Consider the following 15,667-nt stretch of genomic DNA (forward strand, 5'->3'; position numbering starts at 1 on the left):
GAAACCATGAAGAAAATGTGACAAAATAATGACCTTGGTGAGGTAAAGCTCAGATAATTGGGAACCTGCCGAATGGCATTTGATTGTTATTCTGCGCAGCCACTGTTGTTTGGTTCGCTGCGAGATCTCTTTGCTTATGAGCGTCGAGCAGCCAGGTCATTTCCTCCGTCATCTTATCCTTATTAATATTTTGACCTCACCCGATTTCTCTTCTGCCTGTGTGTAGGTGAGAGTGTGTATGTGAAGGACATTATCCTGATTGTATTTACTGTCTATTCATTTTTGACCAGTTTTTTTTTTTATGATTGATGAAAAATGTCATTATCATTGCATCAGCAGGCACATTACTTGCTGCCTAAAGTGACTGCGGTCACACAGGCAATTTTGCTGACGGTACTTTCTCTCTTCTCTCCTCTATGTCTTTGTCTCTCTTCTTTTTTTTTTTTTTTCCTCGCTCTCTCTGTTCTGATAGGTGCCAATTATACAGCCTCTGTGTTGAAGCCTCCCCTCGTCGCCGTTGACCCTGTTAGCCGGCTTTAATGTCAACTCCCTGGCTCCAAAGTGAAAGGAATTACCCCACTTTTAGTCTCCAATCAGGAAAAGGAGAAGAGCAACACAGCAAAATGCAGAGCTTGACTCTTCTTCAAGCCATGCGCTCTTTTCAGGGGCTGACTGCTCTTGCTTTCTGGTGAAACACAGGGTCACGACTGTGTGGATAAAAGCCTGAGGGTTTTGACATTTCAGATTTTCACTCTTTTTCTTTTTCTTTTTTTTTTAATTTTTGCTCCTCTTCTGGCCTTTGTGCTTTTTGGAGGGGGTCCAGATGATGGGGTGGTGTTGCTTAGACATATGCAGAGCCCTCACTCTCCTGGCACTCCTGTTTCCCTTGTGGGAGTGGGGCTGCTGGGGGCTGAATCCCAACTCTGGGGATCTGGAGAAGTCCCCGCACTCTGATCCAGACCCTTGGGAGATCCTGAACAGGCACAAACGCAGCTGGGTATGGAACCAGTTCTTCGTATTGGAAGAGTACACAGGCAATGAACCACTCTATGTTGGCAAGGTAAGTGATCTGTGGCTGCTCATGTGACAGCATTAGCACAAGTTTGATAAAAACATCACATCTGAATGAACCTAACTCCAGTTAGATACAGACCTGTGATAAACAGATCCACACATACACACATACCCTATTTCTGCAGCCCTGGCACCATGTTTACTGCACCTGTACAGTAATACACTTATCAATAGCCTCTTACCGTAATGACCTGCAGAATCTGGGACACCACAGAGTTTTATAGATTTGTATATATTCCTGGCGCCCTATATACAACGTTAAACAAACAAAAAGGCAAAACACAGACAGTGTAAGGAGATATTCTGCTTTATATTCCAGTCAGACTGAAGTATGTGCTTGTGCAAATGTGCAGTTTTAGTTTAGAGGCTGGCGTACGATGTGACAAGGTAATTTGCATTGTAATCAGTCCCTGGAAAAGGTATATATTACTCAAATGTGTCTTTGTACTGTAGTTGTTCTGCCAAAGTACAAGCAGATAGATCAAAGTAATGCCTGTTTTGGCAGGTAAATAAGTACGAAACCCTCCAAATGACATTTAAAGCAAGGCACAAATGGCAAAGTTAACATGAGGAAGTGACTAATCGTGCAATTTTTTAGATAAGTTAACACTGCTTTGCTATTATGGATCACATTTCCTCAGGCAAAGACCAAAGGTAAAGAAGATATTTAGGTGATGTTTTTTTAAAATAAAGGTAGAAACACCTCAACAAGAGTTGGGACTTGGCATCAAAATATTAATATTTTATACAATAAAGGATTAAAATGTACTTATAGATAGAAATCCTCTACGTGGACATAACAGTAACATAAATGCAATGTTTCAAATAAAATAGATGATTTTCCCTCTGAAATTTTCAAATGCAGATTACTGATCATTTTGAAATGTGTATTTCTCAACTCAAGCATGCATCCAAACTAGCAAAAACATATATATAGAAAAATCTCCATAGATACAACTATTTTAGGCCACTATTAGTACCAACATCTACTTCTAATTTTAGAAGCTTTTTATGTGGACTTTTAAGTCACACTACTAAACTCAAAGTAAAATCAAAAATCTAATTAGTGACGTTAAAAAAAACTTGCTAGAGTTTTTTGGAAAAAACAAAAAACGGATGCTAAAGAGGTTTGAAAAGTTGTTAATGTACCGGCACAGGAGCTAAATCCGTGAGCTAAATTGCACAAACAAACACTGCACACTGAAAAGTCATGTGACCACTCACCTCCTGGCTAAACAGAGAATGACTGGACACCTCTTTATGAAGTGCATGAATACTGAAGAAACTCCACTCAGAGAATAGTCTGTGACATTCACACACATTTTATTTAATTAACTTGCAGCCTTTCGTTGGCATTTATCTAACGGTGCAGGCTGATATTGCGTTTGCGATTGCAATTGCGATTGGCAGCACTACTAGTAACTGTAGCCAAATAAATGCGGTGGAGTACAATAAAACTAAATTGTAGTACTCGGTTACTTTTCAGATCTTATTAAAATCCACAGCTCCTAGTTTGTTTTCTTCTAATAGTAATGGTGAAACCGCCCATTGTAAAATTGTTGGTTTACACCACAGGGTTTGGTTTGCACAAACAATGAAAATGGGTCTAGTGTGTGCTGTGCAGGCCAGATGGGTCTTGGATTGGTCTCTAGATCCCTGTTATCTTGGAGAATTTTCTGGTCTTATTATTAAATTAGTTTTCATCTTTCCGCTCATCTGCAGGATAATCATTCTCATCTGCATGTATTTGCCGGGTCTGCTCTCACAAGCCCATTTCCTTGCTGTCTCTGAACTGGATTAGCGTCTCTAGCTGGAATTAGGATACATTTCACTGTCCTATTGTTCTCCTCTCTGTTTTTGCCAGAGGGATGCTGCAGGAAAGCATCTAAATCAGAATGAGCGTATTTGTGACACTGCTGGAGTTCAGCTAAAGGTTATTTCTTGTCCAAGTGTCCATATCATCTTAAATATTGGGTTTTCTGATTGACTAGGGGGTGGGTTTTTTGCTTGTGAACATATGTACTGTGGTCTTTGATTCCAAATGTCTGTATTCTGTTTTGCCCATTTGAGATCTGAAGAAGAGACATTAGTACAGTAGTGTGCAATGGTAGGTGCTTTTTCTCTTTAACACATGCTTGTGTTAGATGGTTAGTAAACCCCAAAGGACGGGCACAGACTGATTAGTTATTCATCTAAGTGTAGAGGTCTGCTTATTCACATGAAATATACACACACTCATTTGTAAGCCCCTTTCTAATAGGTCATCTTTTCATATTTTCCAATTCGTGTATTGGTTAATCACATTTTTTTGGTATTTGCAGCTTATATTATATTATATATATATATTATATTATACAGTATATATAGTGCAGCAGCAGACATGTAAAAAGTCAGACTGTCTACATCTTTACATCTGACCCCATGCACAAGCTCAATCTAACACTTTCAGAAATATGAAAAATCGGATTCATTTACCCCCCTATGGGCAGAGCAGGCTGCCTGGGAGCCCGAGAAGCTGTCACATTATTTCTTCCCTTAGATCATAGTTGTCACATGGTGTGTGTGTGCTTGTTTGGTATCACAAGGGCGCACTGCTGCTGTAAAAGGTCTGGGTAGTAAACCCCGACCTTGTGACAGCATGGATGGTCCTGACATGTCAGGACAATGACCTCAGTCGAAATGAAATCTTTACGTAGCTTCAGCCAAACAAGTTTTTCATGCTCAGCTTTAATATTCCCAGAAGGTTAAATGCAAAAAAACACCAGAGTGACAAGACCAGTAATTGCTTTTGTCACATGTATCCAGGAATGTAATGTGACAAACAATAGGAATCTGTGTCCAAACAATGGCTGAGTCGCTGCACAGTTTGGTCATTTGTTTGGCTGGAAGCAAGGGGGAAATATGATATAGTCGCTAGGAAATGGGAAGTCATCACTTTGGCCTGGCTGCTTCCTTTGCATCTGCAGTCTGCTTGGCTTTAATGCATTCTGTCATATTCTGAATTTCACAACCAAATATCTCATTATGCTTTGGCACTCTGCCTTGGGTAAGTGTGCTGGCCTGGAATCAGCTGCAGTCGCATCAAGCCAGTAGAAACATACATTAAAGAACCTCAGCCTCCACCAGCAAATTGGTGACACACATATTTAAACAAGCGAGCAACTCATCCACTTAACAAACACTTACTGGTAAACATGATGTGATTAACATTTTCTGCAGGGTATTCGTGTGACTAAATATTTGCAAGTGTTGAAACATACCAATCTGTGGCTTCTGCTGAATAAGCAATGTTAGCAGGCGTGCAATTTTGGAACACGGAAAGCCGGCAAATCAGTGTTTAGAACTTTGTTTTCTTAACGCCAACCCCCCGCATCTTATATATTTTTTGTAAAGCTACTGCTCCATGCTATTAAGGACTTCTTCATAGATCTGTTTATGTGCAAGTGGAGAAATTCAAAGCCTCTGAGGAAGAGTGCTGCTTTGGATTGTGGGAGGTACAAGCACACAGACAAAGCCCTTATGCTGAATCCCACTTATTTATAGAGATGTCTTCAAAATTGGCAGTCTGAGTAACCATCCGAGTAATGGATGGACTTATTTCACCTTATAATTCAGGCTGCATTCAGTCTGCATTAGCGCGGGCTCTCCTGCTTCACTCACAAATGAAAGAGCCTCAATGAGGAGCAACAAAATGGGAAGCATCTCTTGATGGAAGAATATCTTATAGCTTGTTGTGGCATCTTCAAATATGAACGGAAAAAAGGGAATTGGCTCGTCTCAAACATTGCAGAAAACAGGAAATGTTCTCTTTTCTTCTTTGCAACAAGTGTTCCTAATTGTTTATATTCATTACAACAGTCGTTAGACATTTTACCAGCATGCATCTGACCTGGTAGCAAGGAACTGGTGTTGTGCTTGAAAGTAATTCAGTTTAATAATCAAACAATATACATCATGGGCATCGTCCCACAGATAATTACAATAGAGTGAGCCGAACTTCTTAGTATGCAAGATAATTCATTGGCATTCTATCAGACGTTCACTGTCAAATGGGTTAGAATCATGGAGCACGGGGCGCCACTGCAAAGGTCAGTCTCAATAGCATCTACTCACACTTGCTGGTGCCGCAAACACGACGGCGCAGCTGGGGAGCGGGGAGGGAAGCATGTTGAGCCGTAGAGAAGGGTGATTCGAGCTGACAGGGGGGGACATCATACACACGGTACCCAGGGACAAGAGCTCACAGAGTGGGGAGCTCAAGAGGCATCCTGGGGGCCTCTGGGATGGTGGGAAAGCCTTTATCTGAGCCGGAGAATCAAAGAGGATGAAAACAGCAGCAGAAACTAGACCAGAGGGTAGTTATGAGCGGGGTAGGGGAAAGGACAGGAAGAGAACACTGTTCACACTTCGCACTCCCTCTCACGTATAGGGGCAAAGGCTGGAGTGAAGATCAGCAGGACAATTTTTAGATGACGTCCAGGAAAGTTTAGTTCAAAGTCAGGAAGGAGATCAGGACAATGTCAAGTCTCTATGTCTAAACTGAGACCGACTCAATACCAAAAAAGAAAATATGGATCAACATAAAAGTAGATCTGCTGTTTTATTGTAGTATTTACTACTGAGTCTGATTCTTTACTTGTAATGTTGAACTTTGACTTTTCACTGTTGGCCAGAAATGTCTTAATGCTGAATTCTGATCAAACTTTAACATAAAGAAAATCCACCTTTTTTTCTCCCATGTCACAGAGAATAACACAGTTACCTGATTAGTCCACAAGTTGATTGACAGAAAATGATCAGGTCAAATAGTTTATATACTCTATTAATCGATAGTGTAACAGTGTATGTGGTCAGTTGCATCACTAACAATAGGTTTAAGGTGAGTGCTCAATAAGTTCTAATTAACCAACAATACCATTAACATCTGTATTTATATTATATTTTAAAATGAACCTTTGTTTACAACTACCTCACATCAGTGAGTGCCAGAGATACAATTGTTTGATGCTGGAAAAGTCCGATTGGGCCTGCAAAGTGATTTACCTCTCTTATTTGTACTTATTACAGAAGCTGTTTATCTTGTCCCAGACCTAAATTATTATTTAGAGCTTGGATTTACTCACTCTCCTCTTGACTCACCCCTCAGCAAGGTTCTTCAAATTTATGATGGTCTGATGATGGCTTGCTAAAAACAGAGGTACATCATTTTGGCATTTGGAGTACAGGATAAATCATCTTTCTTGTAGTGAGTAATGTTGCTACTTAATTAAATATTAAGCAATATTGTGGGTAAAGGGCGTTCTGAAGGAGTTGCAAGTTATGTACTTTATTTCATATTTTTTTCTGTCTGTATCTTGTTTTATGTGCTTTTTTCGGGCCGAGCACGTGCTTGCCGAAGTTTCCTGAAGCGCTGATGTATTGAATTTTCAACATCCCCAACAGGTCTGATCCTGAATAATTCAAGAGGGGTCCACAGCTTGTGCTGCGAGTATAGACATACTATGAATACACACAAAAAGTTAAGTTTTAGATCTCCCTGTATTTTCTCTACAAAGTGGATAACAGGTGGCCTGGAGACTATTGTGTTTGGTTTAACAGTGGTATCAGGCATTCTGCCTCACTTCACTGAATGATGTGCCTGGCATGGCAGGGCTCAGCAGCAGACTTGCTGTCCCCGTGTTACAAAGAAGTCGGTTAAACCTCTGTCACTTGTTCTTCCTGGAAGGTTTCACAGTTTAAAGAAGAGGTGCAAAGGCTATTAACATTTTACAAAATCTAAAATTGTACTTTGTACAACTGCTCAGTTGGAAAGCAGAATAAAGACGTGACGTGAGAGGAAAAAAGAGATGCTGGTCAGGGGTTTGTGTGCAGAGGCTACTTCTCCTCAAAATGTAATGAAGCATCATAGAGCTCATTTTTCATGGATTGGCTAATTGCATTTCATGTGTAGCTGTATGAAATGAAAGCAGTTTGAGCTCAGTGTATCTGAAATTGGCTTTCACACAGCCTGATACACCCCCAGACAAGAGGACTTGAGGCATTAAAGCTGTTTCCTTAAGATTAGCGAGATATTGAGTTTCCCCATCTCTATTATTTCTCCTTTACTCCAGATACCTTCAGAGAGTTGCTCATTCTGTCAAATGTGTTTGGAGATTGATTCATTATGTATTACCCTCTGCCGCTTATGGGACCCAGGGTTTTGAGCCTATCAAAACTCCACTGAATTTGACTCTAACAAACATCGGAGCATCATAGTAATCAGATTATTCCCCACTTTCCGCAGCAGTCTAATTTCAGAAACATCCATCAGAGTGAGAAACCAGGTTTTCTTTTTCAGGTTACAAGAGGAAGGATAATTTGATTAACCCAACTAAATTTGTGAAAGTGAAACCTGATTACACAGACATGTACAATATAACCATTTTCCGGTTTCTCGCTGTTGTTGCATGTAATATCATTTTTTAAAAGAAACACACTGTGTTCCACACCAAGGCGCAGAAGTACCTTGTACTGAAGTAACCAGGGATTTACTTGCAAAGCTTGTCGGCCAACTAAGCTAATTGTAAAATCTCTGCAGATATTATGATTTTATTAAAAGATATGTGTGCGTATATAGAATAAAATGCAAATAGGCCCGTGGACTGGTGTGTGGCTGATCTTTAGTATGTTACTGTTGCAGCAATTAATAAACTCCAACACTTCGCCCACTGGCTTGAGTTAGTTGTAACAGCTCAGACCTCATGATACAACTTAGCCAGAGTAGTGGATAACATGTTGAAATATGCACGTTCTGCCTCTCCAAATGGCAGAAGCAGTAATAAAAAACTATTCCCACACATTTGTTCAAACTATAGCTAAATTCTTATATAAGAGAACAAGCTCACAAGCAGGAATGTTATGTTTTCCATTTTCTAAATCGTAGTTTGGATTAGTGCCAACATGACCTGATGATGATGCTAGATGAGGTGTTATTACAACCCATGGTTATCATTGGCAACCAATCAAACAACTGTACTTACAGTACATGTAGAGCCGAAAAAAAAAAAAAAAAAAAAAAAGACAAAAGACGACACAGCTTCTCAGTTGACAGATCTGAGACCGACACTGACATTGCCAGAGTCACATCACTAGCATGAATCTGCTGCTGTAAGAGTTTGCACACCCAAATCAATGAGATGTTCCCTTTCATGTAGTTCAAAATGTCTTCTTCAGTGTGCAAGAGTCATTCAGCTTCATGGTTCAGTCCCTCTGAACTTTTTCAATAACAGTCGATCAACTCATTACCAAGTGGTTTCACTCTTAACTTATGAGGATCGCTAACATCAGGTCATTCCTCATAAGTGGCTGTAAATGAAACTCAAACAGTTCAGAAAAATGTTGTTACAAGTTGTTAAAGAAGAGCAATTAATTTAGATTCTTCATTTAAATTAGGAGGAGACATTTACCGTGAATGCTTCGTGTTTGAGACCTGAACTGATGTGTGACTGTTTGAATTAAATCTCAGTGGGCTGGATGTGTGAACCGCCTTTTTTAAACAGTAAAGTTTGACTTTAACTTCCCTTTTTATTTGTTGTTTGCCATAATGTGCTTTACCTTCGCTTTATTTTAAAAAAAAAAACTCAATTTCACCCGTGACAGTTGATTTGACAGGAGGGCTCATTGACAGGCTTGTGAACACACATTCGATTAAAAGGAAAGGTTGGGAAACACTGCACTAACTGTTCTTGTGTCAGCAATACGTTTGTTCTAACAAACCTTCAGTTGAATGTGTGTCACAGTAATAAAATCCACGCACTTCAGTCCTGAGGGTTCTGACTGACGGACCATTTTTAGCAAAGGGCAGAAGGGAAGTACATAAACGAGTTATCCAACTTTCCTTCCTTAACCTGATTACACTTAGTAATCTGCTTTCACGTGTGTGTATCTTTGTAAACGTGTTGAAATTACAGCTCTGCTGAAGCCGTTTTAGCTCCTCTCCTCCCCACCCCTCCCATTCAGCCCCCAACACACAAATACATCAACTTTTTATCCCAAGCCAAGCCCCGCACCCTCCTCTAGACATTTACCATCCAATGGATGAAGAGACCCTAATATGCTAAAACTGAGGATGCATTGGCCACCTCTCGCTGTAATTAAATCCAGTCATAATGAATCATAGCCCCTAATCCTAAAACAGGGTATATTTCCACAGGGAGGAGAAATGACCTACATGTAGTGGAAAAGCTCTTAGTATAGCCTTTCTACTACTGCTTTCTTACTTGGCATCAGCACTGAAAGCATGACAAACACACACAAACCTCACTTTGAGCTGTGTTGAAAGCAAATGACTGCACGCTTATTTCCATGTCAGTGCTGTTCATTTATATACTACCACTGCATATACTGCATCACACAGGGCGCGCTTAACACAATCACGGAGCCGCTTCATGCCACAGTTTGCGAGTATTTCTTCATAATGTGGTCAAATCAAATATCTTGTTTTTTTCCTTTTTTGATTTTTTTGGTTTCGTCTAACGTTCTGTAAGTTGAATAGCAATGCGTCCGGCGACGGCTCATTGCACCGTAGAGACGAATCTGTGCATGGAAGCACGAGGCAATTAGTGTACTCCATGAGCCAGTCATCACACTAATGTTGGTGATTCACAATGGTGCCTCTGTACCTTTGCTCCAGGAGGTGTATTTTATCAATTGCAGACCGTGTTGGTTGCAGCCCAAGATACTGTCACCGGTTCATTGTGTAAAAAAATAAACTTGGCAGTAGGAGGACACAGATATAATGCATACTTTATTTTCCTGCTTTGAATGGCCACAGATAGAGAAGAAATAGTGCACTTGCTTGCATTGCAAAGAAGTCCATTAATTATGATTTCTATCTTTGTTGTGCATGTTTGAATCATTGTGTTGAATTCATTAGTCTGTTTTTTTTTTTCAACTTAATTGCACATCGTCACTAATTACATCATAGCATGTGAAATTTCATCTTTTAAGTCAAGCTTTTATTCTTGCCTGGTAATGGCCCCTTGCTATCAATCATGTGGCACAGAAAAACAGATGTCTCACGTGGTGTAAAAAGGACGGCGCTTTTTGTAAGGCTCTCCCCTCTTCCGTCTCTTTCTCTGGAGCAAGACTAAAGATCCATTTATGCCATTTATTTGTCTTTCCATTTACACCTAGTATGAATACGCATTCATGTTCTCTCCATTCTGCCTCATTGTCATTGGATCAAAATATGCAGATTAGTTAGGCAGGGCAGGCGACTTGTCAACAAACAAGCTGCATCCAAGGACAAGTAATGCCATGGTTAGTTTAGAGGGATTTTTTAAAATGTGTTTTTGCAGCTACTGCTGCTACTTGTAGCTTTTATCACACTTACAGGCCCAACAATATATTACCTTCATGTTGGCTGTAGACAAAAATTTAGAGGATCATGAAAACCGTCTTCTGGACCATAAACATTTGTGTCGTGTCCACGACAAATACTACTAATATTGCATTGGGAGAGCTAGGTTGTATCACTTTGTTCAAAGGTGTCCCATTCAAAGCCTGAACTTAAAGACCAAATGTTTTAGGAAATGATCAGAATGCAAGTGACCTTTTCTGCTCTCTTCTTACTTCACGTAGCGGCATGGCTGTAAAACCATTATTACCTTAATCTGGATACTCCAGTGTACAAACTAAGTTCCCCTCATTCCTACACCCCCCATGCCTCGACATGGCTGATTTTAGAAATTCGATCCAGTCAGTCCACACTCTCGGAGACCTAAGCTAATTCATAAAAATAAAACCAAAATAACTGTATTGAAAATAGCTGGTAGCGGAATCAATTTCTGTTTCTTTTCATTGTTTCACCCCAAAGCATTCATTCATTTTCAGGGATAACAGGGATAAGCAGATCTTGGGTTGTGCAGAAAATATTAGTAGTATTTGTTTTCTTTGCTTTCTTGTACTCGGGTCTTTTGAGAATTCATGTGCAAAACCAAGGAGTTTTTCCAAGTGTAAAATTTAAGCATGTCATTTGAATTTTACTTTATATCACAAAAACTGTGTGTGATTTATTTCTTCTAGTTATCCCTGTCTTTTTCTTTTGTTTCTTTCCCTCTGAGATTGTGATTGTTCTTCCTCAAACCTCAACTTTACTTTCTCTCAAACAGACCTTAGCCTTAAGCTGGCTGTGCCTGGTTGTGGCCTACGTACAATTTAAACTAAAGGTGCAACACGAGTTATTTTCCCTCCATTCAGTCCAAATTTCATTCCATTTCAGTCATTTTTTCCTTGCCAGTAGATATCACATTGACATAGCCAAAAAAAAATTCAGTTAAATTTAGTGGCTCCAGAGAAGTTTGAGGGATTTCAGTGAAGATATCCTGTTCTTGGAACCCAGCCCATTCATTTTCTGTGGAGGAGATGAGTTCGTAGTCTGACAGTGTTAAATTATGCCGAGGGCTAAGGCTATGCAAAGACTATGGGATGATTCAGAGATGGATTGGGCTATGATCTAAGGTTGTTATTGAATTTGGCTCCTGATATCTCTCAGAATGAAGAATGGAGTCAGGAGAGTGATTTGCTCTTTTTCTTGGTGCGAGACTAAATATATTCACTACTGCAGGGATTGTGTACACATCAAAAGTCTTCCTTCCCAAAGGCCTTCTCATGTTGGGGTTTAATAAGGTATTTTATTGTTTGAAGTAGTACTGCTTGTTTGAGTTGTTTATAATCCCTTTGGATCGTAGCGGCACAGTTGGTAGTGTAAAAGAGATGGCATTATCCCCGTGTTTTCTTTTCTTTTTCACTGGTACCAGGCTTTGGTTACATTGTATAATCCAGGTGGGCTTTTTCATTCTCTCCCTAAAGAACTAAGAGAAGGTTTGAGTCACAGGGCTTAGGCTTCATATTATATACTTCAGTGGCAGCAATGGGCGACGGGTATGTTTGTTGGTGTGATGGCGCTAAATGGAAAGTTTGGATAAGTGTACAGCTGATGGATGGAGAGACATATGGAGCACAGGCTGCAGCACATAATCGGGAAAAAGGTTAAAGTGAAATGTTTAGAGCCTTTCCCGCTTCCTTCCTCTTGATATTGCAGTAAAGTGAATAATATCAAATATTAACGAGTGTTTGAGTCAAACAGAACATTTTAAGATGTCACCTTGGACAATTTTCTGCTAAATCATGAATTTATCAATATAAGCCGCTTTATCAATAATGAAATTTATTGGTAGATGCAGCTCTGTAAATGTCTAGTTGTTGCTTGGCCTAGATATGATTTTTTTATTTTTTTAGGAACATTCAGGAACAGGAACATTTTAAATAATCCAAAAATATAATGTATAATATGCACACATACACTTCCAGCGGTAAAAAAAATTCAAGGTCTTTAAAAACATAAAACAAAAGTTGCATCATGTAAATTGACCATTAGCTGATACTTACAGTTATTGGAGTCTGCATACAGTCTCCACAAGATGTAGCAAGTTTTACATTTTTACTCACCTCTGACATGTGAGATGGAGAAAGAAATTTGACATAACAGAGTATATGTCATACCGTAGCTACTGTATTTCATACTCTTATAGCGTGGTGTGGACACAGAGTCACTGTTGACTGCAAGCTAAGCTTTAATGATGTGGACCATAACGCAGAGGAGAAAATGCTTTCTGTGGTCATTTGCATCGCTTATATTTACCACAGATCGGATCCACTTTGCATCAATTCAGCCACATCATATAGAGCTGTCTGCTTGCCAGCAGCTCTCGCAGCATTTACATACTGCATAGACCTTTAAGCACGGGACACTCAGGACAAATGCAGATCTATGCAGGTAGTTTGAGATTTTGATGTATGGTGTAAAAATAAAAGCTCCTGTAGTCTGCTCCCGAGATTTTTACAATGGTGTCTGAGACACACTCAGGGATGTGGGGATTTTATTACATGTAAAAGTAATTTGCTTTTCACTCCAAAATTAGCACAGTAGGTTAAAAGTTTGTGAATTTAATCACATCTGTCAGTGAGCTTGAAAATCTCTATCTACAGCTGCCGCAGATATTAATACTACCATGATTTAATGCAAAAAATACAACCCTTAAATGTCTCTCTACAGTACATAAATTTTACAGATTTTTATTTTACAGATCTGAAGCACTAATGGTAAATGTCAAGAAAACGTCATACAGGCAGAAATGAAATCTGTGAGAGAATGCCCTCTGAAGACACGACTCTTGCTCTTACTGTTGTGGTCCATGCACACTACTGTATATAGCACTTTCGCTTTCTCATATGCTTACACATAAAATGAGGTCTCTTTGCTTTCTGGAAAAATGTAGATCAGAACAGGTTCAGCCCAGACTAAAATGGAAAAGTAATTACTTTAAGTACTTTTGGAGTAGCAATATGTTGTTGAGAATTAATTGCACTTGTGACATAATACAGCTCTAGCGTTTCATTGAAGTGGGTTAAGGCCAGAAGGATGTTTGTTTAGTACAAAGTGCAAAAAGTACTTTATACCATACACATTGTACATGTATGCTTGCTATGGATGCTCTTCTCACAAGAGGCTGCACAATTTAATACAGTGCACAAAATCAAAGTAACTAAACCCAACTAATTCAAACTAAATTCATGTCCACTCCACACCGTATTAAAACTACTAAAGTGTACTCTTTGATTTAGATATTTATTTGTCATTAATTATATATAATGAGTCACAACCTCTTCAAATCATGACTAAGCTTGTTACACAAGTTAACCCCAGCGAATGAAATAAGTCAGACATTCACTTTTCTAATTTTTTCAGTTAGTGACAGAAATATTGCAGTTGCCATTTAGCCTTATTCTTACTATTGACAATGAACTATAAACCGTTCTCCAATGTAATGAACAGCATGATGTAAATAATTCCAAACAAATATTGAGCGTCAAGGCAAATTACTTTTTTTTTGGGATTTGAACACATACGCCCTGTATCCCACTCCAGTAATTTTGCCCTGGTATATTTCACACCATGAGCCTGAAGCATGGCTAAGCCCAACCCAGAATGATGGTTTTGAGTGAGGAGCGAAAAAATCCTCACCACTCCCATCAGGCTTGTAAATGTGACCAGTCCAGGTATGCACCTCTGCCTCCTCAGATTTCAATTCTTTTCTGGTAGCAGACCTGTGGTTTACAGGGCTACTAGCTAATAGAAATGGAACTGTTGTTGTTTCCATGCTCATTTGTTCTTCTCGAAAAATCACAAAAAATCCTTATACAAGATTTTTTGTGATTTCCCAAGAAGTCCACATTTTCATGTCACCTCATTGGCAGACGACAGCCAACACAAACCTAACAAAACAACACAGAAACAGAGGAGCTGCTGTAGCTGGCTGCCAGCCAGCAGGCGCTAGTCTAGTTAATAATTCTAATTAAAAGCTGCCTGTAATAATCAAGAGTATTTTCTTACATGTGCCTAATGGCACTAAGAAATGCAAACTGGCTTCTTTTCTTGTTAGTCAGGGAACATCTGAGTCATCCTGTTTCAGATAAATGATGAGGTGAAATATAGGTACATGTTGCCAAGTCATGCAGTTCGGGTTTGATTTAGCATCGTGTACCACAAGGAGTTATGACATCCTCGTGTTGCCCAAAGTTTTGCTGACTCTCCATGTCTTGGCTTCGGGGTCTTTTCAGAAGACGGTGGCACAAACAGCAGAGATGTCACGCTGACTCTGTTGCTGTCTAGGGTACTTAAGGCGAGGGGACTACGACAGGAACAACGTACTGTATTGGTTTCCACAAAAGCAGCAGACAATATCAAAGTTGATTTGCTCTCGACAGCGAGATTGATAAATGTCATGTGAGCAATAGATGGAACACAGCGGCGTGCGGTTTTATACCACATTTACTCACCAAGAAAGCACAACTATTGCATGAATGCTCAAGGTGTCTGCACTTCTCAGTGTTTCCCTAAAGCCAAGTCCATATTATTCATTCAAAATACCATCAGGCTGCATAAGAAGTCCTACCTTTCAGTCTCCCAGTCTCTGCTGGTTTATCATGCAAAACGATGAAGAGCCTACAGCTATGTGTACAACATCTGTATGACGCGGGGTGGATGGTAGAGAGTAGAAAGATTCCCATGTTAATGCTAAATGAATGCTCAAGTCATCAAGACAAGTGATTGACAGATGATTGACTTAATATCATGTCATGATCAGAATTCAAAGTCCACTGACAATATGAAAAGCCCTGTCTGATAAACTGTAGTTTAATCACAGAGACTGTATCTGATGTGTGGCATCCATGTTTGTTTTTTAAGCGATTAATATAGGGTATCAGATCTGGTAGAGCCAGCTTTGTCCTTTTGTCTGGAGACTATCTGTGTTCTCTGTCTAGTCCACTTTGTCATCCAGTTGCAGCCCAAGGTACTTGTAGGTTTTATTGGAGCTTTCAGGAAACTCAGAGTCAAAATTATGGCTTCAGAGTTAACATGTAGACTGTTTACGAATCAAAAATCTTTATACATCAGTTTCTTTGCATATTATGAGTCTTCAAAACGCAGAAATACACAATAAAAACTCAAATTATATCAAATTACAATCAATTCAGTTTGCAGCAGTGA

The 15,667-nt window shown here is 39.5% G+C and overlaps 1 protein-coding gene across 1 annotated transcript in view; it reads left to right on the forward strand.

Moving 5' to 3' along the window:
• Window positions 1-757: 757 nt before the first annotated feature.
• The window catches only part of cdh7a (cadherin 7a), a 76,101-nt gene continuing 61,191 nt past the window's right edge, over window positions 758-15,667 (forward strand). Inside the window, exon 1 of the mRNA XM_026363054.1 lies at window positions 758-1,060. Within this exon, the coding sequence (XP_026218839.1) occupies window positions 824-1,060 (237 nt within the window). The 5' untranslated portion in view covers window positions 758-823. The remainder of the gene's footprint in view (window positions 1,061-15,667) is intronic.

This window comes from Anabas testudineus, chromosome 2 (assembly GCF_900324465.2).
Source record: "Anabas testudineus chromosome 2, fAnaTes1.2, whole genome shotgun sequence".
Taxonomy (NCBI): Eukaryota; Metazoa; Chordata; class Actinopteri; order Anabantiformes; family Anabantidae; genus Anabas; species Anabas testudineus.